The sequence below is a fragment of the Dacryopinax primogenitus genome (assembly GCF_000292625.1).
Source record: "Dacryopinax primogenitus strain DJM-731 SS1 chromosome Unknown DACRYscaffold_10, whole genome shotgun sequence".
In the NCBI taxonomy this organism is placed as follows: Eukaryota; Fungi; Basidiomycota; class Dacrymycetes; order Dacrymycetales; family Dacrymycetaceae; genus Dacryopinax; species Dacryopinax primogenitus.
Genome location: NW_024467207.1, coordinates 1,080,400 through 1,088,778, shown reverse-complemented (window position 1 = coordinate 1,088,778; position 8,379 = coordinate 1,080,400). Strand labels below are relative to the sequence as shown.

At 51.8% G+C, this 8,379-nt stretch overlaps 4 protein-coding genes across 4 annotated transcripts in view; 2 read left to right on the top strand and 2 right to left on the bottom strand.

Moving 5' to 3' along the window:
- Positions 1–410: 410 nt before the first annotated feature.
- On the bottom strand, positions 411–806 carry DACRYDRAFT_27935 (uncharacterized protein; the record flags this gene model as incomplete). Its single annotated transcript, XM_040774297.1, has 2 exons — positions 411–583; positions 605–806. Coding segments are annotated over 2 exons (375 nt in total), but the record flags the coding sequence as incomplete, so codon positions are not given.
- Positions 807–3,906: 3,100 nt separating this feature from the next.
- DACRYDRAFT_22692 (uncharacterized protein) lies at positions 3,907–5,230 on the bottom strand. Its single transcript, XM_040772928.1, has one exon. It carries the CDS (start codon positions 5,118–5,120, stop codon positions 4,857–4,859), a length of 264 nt encoding a protein of 87 aa, XP_040628529.1. The 5' UTR covers positions 5,121–5,230; the 3' UTR covers positions 3,907–4,856.
- An 899-nt stretch (positions 5,231–6,129) lies between these two features.
- On the top strand, positions 6,130–7,381 carry DACRYDRAFT_108165 (uncharacterized protein; the record flags this gene model as incomplete). The annotated part of the gene is made up of 4 exons (XM_040768601.1): positions 6,130–6,285; positions 6,332–6,739; positions 6,784–7,173; positions 7,241–7,381. 4 exons carry the CDS (start codon positions 6,130–6,132, stop codon positions 7,379–7,381), a joined length of 1,095 nt encoding a protein of 364 aa, XP_040628528.1.
- Positions 7,382–7,948: 567 nt separating this feature from the next.
- Positions 7,949–8,379, top strand: part of DACRYDRAFT_116723 (uncharacterized protein) — a 1,605-nt gene continuing 1,174 nt past the window's right edge. Inside the window, exon 1 of the mRNA XM_040770251.1 lies at positions 7,949–8,379. Within this exon, the coding sequence (XP_040628527.1) occupies positions 8,321–8,379 (59 nt within the window). The 5' untranslated portion in view covers positions 7,949–8,320.

The window sequence follows — 8,379 nt, the reverse complement described above, 5'->3', positions numbered from 1 at the left end:
TGCCAAGGTATACCAGCTACTTCCATATCATAAATGCTTAGTCATGTCTCTTGACCAAGCAATGAGCTGGTGCCCTGACAGTTTGGCTCCACGTGGTCTGAAATCAGATGTGCACAGGTGGAATGTACAAATGCCTCCTTGCAGCAGAAGGTTACATAGTCATATAAACAGTAGCTGTTGAATGGTTCTTCAATAGGTTGCTTTGCATAGTCATTAAATGCTGTAGCAGAGGACACACAGCCATGATGGATGTCTAATTTTGCTGCTGCATATGAAGATGAGTTGCCTAGCACAGGGCCTTCTTTGTCTTCATCATCGGATTCCAGTGACATGTCTGATTGGTTGTCATCCACAGTTTTGGGGGCCTGTGCAGGGGACTCAAGTTCCTTGAGTTGATGGGAGATGTACACCCAGTGAAGCAAGGAAAAATCATGCAATCTGTAACAGTCCCCTCCTCCAACATAGAAGCTCATGAGTTGTTGATGGGATGTTTCTTGAGAAGCACCAATTTGGTTCACAAGCTTGACAACCAGACTCTTTGATTGCACTGTGCTGGGAGCCCCTTTGTCATTGCGGAACTTGTCTCAATTCTTCTGGATGGCACACAGCATTGCTGTCATGCCAGCATGCACTTTCAGTGATGCCTTTGTCATGTAGTCTGTGATGTAATATAGTGTGACTGTGGACACTTCACCTGATGCAAGGTATTGAATGTCCATGTTACATTGATAGAGATACATCATAATGTCATTGTACTCATTGATTCTTGGGTGTAGTTGGTGTAACAATATAGAACCTGTTTCTTCATCTACTGAGGACACTGCTTGTGTCAAGCCATCCATTCACATGCAACAATTCAAATCAATTTTATCCTCACCCTTGTGCAGGTGTATCCAACAGGTCGCTTGATGCTCATGCCAGTTGTTCCATTCCACCAGATTTTTCACCTGACACAGGAACAGAGGATCTGAGCATGGATCCACTGTGTGCAGGGGAAGGGAGGGGACAGAGTGAGGGTCAATATCATCTTTGCTCAGCTTTGGTGTGGGAAGTGCCCCATTCATTTCCATGAAGACCTCTTCTTGACCAGGAAGCTCTGTCTTAATAAGACACTCCAACCACAAGATCATGTTTGCTCAAAACACAGGGTTGTCCTGCATCCCCTTGTGCAAGGCGTCAGGTGAAGGATTGCCTTTCAACCATACAAGAATATGGCAGTGGAGGGTTCCTCTTCCCTGGGCTTCCACCATGCCATACCACCCTGTGCAAGTGCCAAACAAACTGGGCCCTTTACAAATCTGCAAGATTACATTGCAAAATCTTTCCATGCACCAATGAAATTCAGATGCAGTGATACCAGGATGTGCGGCCACTGACATCACACATTGGAATCAAGTTGCCTTTGTCATGCCCTGCACAAGGGTGTCTGCACATTGAGACCCAGCAATGTTAACATGGCAGAGATACCCATCCACATCACATGGGGTGAGAGTGATAAAAAAGCAGGATGCCTGAGTCAATAAACAAGAGATCAGATCTCATTTCTATGGCACTGCTTGTATGCATTGCTGCCAGGCACATCACGCCTGAGCATGTTGACCTTGTGCAGGACTCTTAAAGCCATATCCTCTTCAGCAGATGATGGTTTTGCCCATTGTGATTTCCAAAGCTTGTCAGCCAAATGTGCACAGGGATTTGTTGAATCTCCTCAATGATGCAAGCATGTTTCTTCTCCGGAATACAGAACCTCACAAGCCAAGCCGCCTGGCACTTCTGCAATATATTGTGAAACACAAATGCAAATGTTGGCTCTGCTTCAAAATGGCCATTTGCCATGCGCAGGAGATGGGCAAGCTGCTTTGCCATTGAAACAGGTTTATGCTGATGGGGATCATTGAACCTGCTGAGCACAAAGGGGTCCAGGTGGGGGAACATCCAGGTGAGGGTATATTCATTCCAAAAATCATGTATGGCTTTGTTTCCCTTCTGGGACCTCACAAAATGGCCCCCATCAGAGAGGCAATGTGCAAGTCCATCAGCCTTCATTGCATTGTATGAGGAAGTGTTGGAGGATGATGTAGAATAGCCAGAAGCCTTGATGAAGAATTTGCCAGATTGAATATTGCAAGCATCAAAAATGTTCCAGGATGTTATGTCAGACTCTGTGGAAGCTTGCACATCTTTGAACCATACATGCTCGACTTCAATGCAAGGAAATACAGTGCCAACATCTCCTGCACAAGGGAATAGTGACCAAAAATTCTCTTCTGATCAAACAGCACCCCTGGTTGGGAAATCAACTGTTGTGCATGTGTATGCCTTGTTGTACTCAAATAAGAAACCCAGGATTGTGCAAACATTATCAGCCAATGCTTTCAAAGGCTCAACCCTGCGCAGAACATCTGGAGTAGGCAAGTCTGCATCTGCAAACACAGTGACAAAACTCTGCTTGACATCATCTATTGGAGGTGGAAGTACATTGTTCAGGGTGATGGTATCCTGAGGAAATATAAGAATGTTCCCCTTGGAATATCATTGCATGCCATTGAAGTGATTCCTGTGGAGTCAACTCTCTGGATTATTGAGGTATTGATAACAAATCTTTGTTGCTGTACAACAAGAAACAAGGTGTTTGTTGATAAAAGTGCAGGTATGAAATGCTTCATGCACATGTGCAGGGACATGTTCGTATATGTAATGAAAGCCATTTGCAAGAGCCAAGATGGGCATTTTGCCCCTGCACAGGGATCTGATGCATAGACAACAGAGTCAAATTTTACCAGCAAACTTGTACAGGCATGTTAACCCTTCAGGGTGAAGAAAAGCATGGTGGCATTGATGAAAAGAGTACCCAAGAGGGCAAAGGCAGTATGGTATGTAGTTGTTTGTCAACAGCATGAAATCCACATCAGAAACAGGGACAGTATCCAGTTGGGAAAGCAGGACAGATTCAGCACAGCAACCACACACACCCCTGCACAGGGCTGCGACAGTCACAGTTTTGACAAAATCGTTAATGATCTTCCATACCAAAGTGGGATCATCTTTCAGTGGAAAAGCTTCTTCCATGTCTGGTGGTTCCACATGATGCTGCTTCGAGGAGTGTTCTGTGCAAGGCAAATGAGCTCTCTTCCAAGCACATTCAAATGACAGCAGGTGACCATGCAGAAAAACACAGGGAGCCTGAAATGCAAAAATCCATACAAGGGGTAGTGTGGTATTCTGCAACAGCCCAGCATACTTCAGCAGAGCTGAAATGACTTTGTGCTGGGGCAAGTGTGGAGCAACTTGAAATGAAACTGTCCACACTGTAGACAACAGATCTGTGTGAGAAAAGTACTCATACAAGACAATCATTTCAGACACAGGAGAGAACATGTATAGATCACCCAGGGCAGGGCCAAGAGGGTGGGTGTGACATAGTGCAATGAATCAGTAAGACAAGCTGAGATCAGTCAAGGGGAGGACATTGCTGTTTATGAATGTTATAACCCCTGTATGGCCAAGGTGAGCTTCCATTCTTCGTCTGTAAAGCTGTGTGCAGGGAGAGCATATGTGAAAATGGAGGAATGCTTAAAAAGGCAGAGATGGCAGGTTGCAAGGAGAAGAAACCAATAGATGCATATTCAATAAGGAGAGGCTGGGAAAGACAGGCAAAATGTTGGAACCAGCCATGTACAGTGGGGCTGGAAAAGATAGGTTAAGAGCCAGCCTCACATGGGGGGAAAGAGGAGGCTGGACAAGACCATACAAATCAGCTGGGTAAAAGGTTTGACAATTTCCAGAAGAGGAAATTTGGGCGGAAGTAAAAGGGGAATTTCCCCCTGCCCAAAGCCTGGGACAACTACGTTGCCCAGGGATGCGCTCAGTCTCATCCACCTTCCTTCACTTCATTCCACCACCATGCTCGCCCCTCTCTACACTGGCTCCTCTCCTCCCTCAGCGATATACAAGATACCGGACGAACTATGGCTGCTTATCATCTCCCACATCCCGCACTTATCGCCCTGGCATATCCCGAACTTGGGGTACGACGATCATTTCCTCCCTCCTTGCCTGCCACACCAAGCCCTGAAGACGACATTCCAAGCTGAGAGCATCTTCGTGCAGCTGCATTATGCTGCTTGGCAGGAGCTCATGCGGAGGTGTATGCTGGTGTGCAGGGCTTGGGCGGCCGAGCTGAGGCGAGAGAAAGACCAATGGCTTCTCTTTAAGAGCGCGGAACAGCTACGCGCGTTCCTGCGCTCTGGACCGCCTGTCGAGCACCTCAAGATAAGCAGAGTGGACGTGCACTACGATCCCTGCTTTCCGGATATCCTGTTGCAACCGTTTCTCGCTCGCCTGAGGGGGTTGGAACAGCTCCACCTCAACCAGCTTAACAACAACTTGGCTTTCGATATCCCCCTTCCCCTACTTGACACCCTCTCCAGTATGCAAGTGACAAGCATCAGTTTCCCGAAACGCGGCGTGCCTGCACAAGCCCTTCCTCTCCTCGCGCGACTCCCACTCACCCAGCTCTCCCTAGGAGCAGACAAGCTCCCCCCCACCCCCTCCTCCCTCCAACCATTCCTCGAGCCCTTCTTCTTCCTTTCAACCCAATTCGGGACACACATAACCCACCTGCGGATCGACCTCCCCGTCCTGACCCACACCTCCGATTTCGCGCTCAACCACCTTCCTCCCAACTCCCTCCCCTCTCTGCGCTCCCTACTCCTGTCAACGACAGAGACACCATACCGGATGCCCAGCGCACTCACACACTGTTTTTCCACCCGCGTGGTCGAGCAGTTCTTTACCCTCCATGGGTCCAAACTCCGGGAACTCCAGTTCGTCCTCGCAGAAGCGCATACACATGGTCATCTCTGTCGGCTCGTCTCCCACTGTCCTAAACTGGAGAAGCTCGCCCTGCCAGCATGTGAGCATACACGGGAGTCGGCCCCCTGCTGGGAATTGGGAAAGCTGGAAGAGGTCGCGTTGGGGAACGTGTTGTGGTTGGAGAGGGAGAACGTGCTAGGGGTGAGCGACCATTGGCGGGATGTGGTCGGGCTTGTGAGGGCCTTCTTGGGAGAGGGGGAGTGCCGGGCTTTCCCGAAGCTGAACACGCTGAGACTGGCCGACATGCTCCCCCTTTCCTCCTCCTCTCCACCTTCTGCTACGTCGGGCCAGCCAGACCCGTATAGAACCCACCAGACGAAGCTTGTCAACAAGATTCTTTCTCTGTGTGAGGAAAGAGGGGTGAGGGTGGTAGATGCTTGCGGGGGGTTGGTAGGAGGGTCGGGGGTTGGACAGGGAAGGTGGCCCCAGAAGGGGGGAAGATGGCCTCTAGGTGGGGGGAGGTTCTGAGGACGTGCGGGTGCGGTAAATTCGTCAGACGGATCAGGCGGATCAGGATGGACTCTGGGTTGGATGGGCAGTGCGAACCTTGTAGAACCGAAGACTGTAGATTAGAAGATTGTATAGACAACACTGTAGACATAGATAGACCTAATAGCGGCACCCCACTTAACATCCCTTATTACAGAAACATAATAAACGCTGTGGTTCGTTCACCGGTGCCGCCACTGCCGACTTCGGCCACAGGCTCCCGCCGGTGCATCGCCTCACCGGAAGTGCCGATGCCGACTGGAACACACTCACCGGAACCTTGAACCGGCCGAGCGGATGTCATCCGGGAGAAAGGTTCAGCAGACCGGCGCTGCTCGGTCGCCGATATTACTCTTTTATACAGGCTTCGGTGGTTCTGTTCGCTTTCTCCTCGTCTCCCCTCTCCTGTTGCCTCGCCCCCCCTCGCCCGCCCCGGATGATCAGCAACCGACAGGGTGGAGAATCAGATGGCGATCATGATGAGAAAGATACGATATAGGATCCCTGAAGCTACTATATTTGGGGAAGGCATCGTGAAGGGGTGGGTGACCGCGACAAGTTGTGTATTATACTCCATCACTGGCTGCTATTCATACGTTACTGGGCACTGTAAGTTGGAAGTTGGACATCTGGCTTGGACGGCCATCTGCTTGACTGTCGCTTGCCTCTGCTAGCTAGGCAGGAAGTTGTCCAACCGCACGTCTCTCTACCACGCTAGGCATCATATTGTCCTCCAACCTGATCTCAACAAGTCCACATCCCGGGATGCGACTCCCGTACGATATCCTCGCCCTTCTCCCTCCGCTCGCCCTTGCTCGAGGGGATCTCTGCGCCTGGGCACGAGTAGACGCGTACATGTCCCGGGTAGCTACCAAACTGCTGTATGAGCAGATCCTGCTAGACGCATCCTGGATATCAAAAGTACAGCCCTCTCTGCTGCTCGACAGCCTCCGCTAAACGCTCACAGGTCGCAGCCCGCTTTCCAGCCTGTGTAACCCGTACCAGCTCAGGCTACCTACTCCTTTCCCAGCTAACCAAAGCCCCTCTGACCCCTCTCCTCCCACTCCAGACGCTCTCCTCCCACCCGGAACTAGCATCCCACGTCCGCTCTTTCCTCATCCAGCTCCCCGCGCTCTCCGGCCCCGGGGCAACCTTCCTCCTCTCCCTCCTCTCCCGCACTCTGGAACTATGTACAAGCCTCCAGACGTTCGCCTGGGAATGTACGGTCCGCTGTACGGACAGCGTACTGCGCGTCTTGCCCCAGCTCAGGGAACTGAGGGAAATTCAGCTCAGCAGGCCGACTTGTCCGCTCGTGTACGCCCCCGGCCTGGGCAGGGGAAGGGAAAAAGGGGAATGGGAGTACCTCTCTTCCTGGGTGAGTCCCTCCCAGCTTATGCTACCAGGAACTGAGTAAGGCAGATCGAGATCGGCACCGCTCCCCCGCTCTCGAAACTGAAGCATATCTACCTGCATCTCCCCCAACCAGGCACTTCAAGCCTCTGGTTCACCTACCTCTCCTCCCTCTCCCTCCCAGCGCCGCTCGAATCCCTATACCTTGACGCTCCTGGCGTAGACGCCGAGTCCGTACAGGGGGAGGAGATGGAGCGGTTTGCCGAGCGGCAGCGGGGACTCCGGGTCCTAGGCTTAGGCGGGGCGGGCGTGGGAGGGAGAGGGGTGAGAGGGGTGTTGAGGGAGTGTAGAGCGCTCAGGGGGCTCGTACTCCGGAGTGTGGTGGAGGAAGGGGAGGAATGGGATGTTCTGACGCTGTTGGAGGAAGCGGGTCCGGAACTGAGGTTGGCGGTCGTTAATGTCCGTCTTGTTCTTTACTGTCTTTTTCTGGTTCTTGGGAAAGAGGAGAGCTGACAGGGTTGTGTAGGAGGAACATTATACGCGCTCGGAGGGTAGGGTGTGGCAGGTTGGGGACCCGAGTTGGGAGGAACTGCAGAGGTTGAAGGAGGAGGCTCGGTGGGGCAGGAAGGACGGGTGGGGAGGGGAAGAGCGGGGGAGTTGGGACTGAGGGACTTGGGGAGTCGAGTGGACCTGATGAGGCGCGGGAGAGGCGCTCAGTGGGACCGGCTTGTGGATGGTGCATCTTTGCAGCTGGTGTGGAAGCGCAGCTGGGCCGGTTACGAGGGCAGGGAAGGTGAGAAGGCTACATGCAACGTCCCTCTTGCACTCGATGTGTATTGATACTGTGCGCCGTATGTTAGATCCTGTTTGTCCACTGCGCTTTCGAAGGTTCCTCGGTCAATCTGAGAGTGTCCGTTGTACTCTAACTATGCCGTTCTGGATGTCTAACATGAGGAATGAAACAAGGTCATACTTACATATACATTTTCACCCTTTCCCAATACATGCAACGGCCGTATTGCAGGCGCCGTCACTGTAAACACTCGTGTTAGCATAGACATGGTGGTCGACGTCGAACTCGCTGATTTTTCAGCGTACAAAGTTCGGCCGCGGTGCCGACCCCGTCTTTTGCACAGCCACTCGGCGGGTTAAGGGACGGCCGCGGTTCGCCGAAAAGGCACGGGGATGTAGTCTCCATGGGGGCATCTCCTCCGTTGCCATGACCTTGAGCTGTGTGATTTTGTGTTACAATTCACTCGATATGCTTTGCTGACCTCTTCCCTGCTGTACAGCTTTACTGGAGCCGATCTAAGCACGTGCCTTCTAGGCGGGGAAAATGACTCGACAGAATTAGGCAGTGCACGCCTAAAACTGCAGGAGCTCATAACGCGGCACCGCTCCGCTACGCGTCTCGGACTTCTGGTCTTGACGATCAATACTACTGTGGCAATGGCAAGGTAGCGACTGGGATAGCTGGGTTCCATGTCAACGGAGAATATGAGCGTCCCGGGCTGGTATATAGAGCTATGGTGGCAAGCCCTCTGGTCTGCATCCAAACCTCCCATATCTTACACTCCACGGTAATTCCTTCTTTCTGCCGTCCATCATGCGTTCTGTACTATCTCTTGCCACCATCGCCCTTCTCGCCCGTTCCGCATATGGGAT

Excerpts from the sequence above, each read along its gene's own strand:
- DACRYDRAFT_22692 (XM_040772928.1), bottom strand. The coding sequence starts at position 5,120 with ATGTCGGCCAGTCTCAGCGTGTTCAGCTTCGGGAAAGCCCGGCACTCC.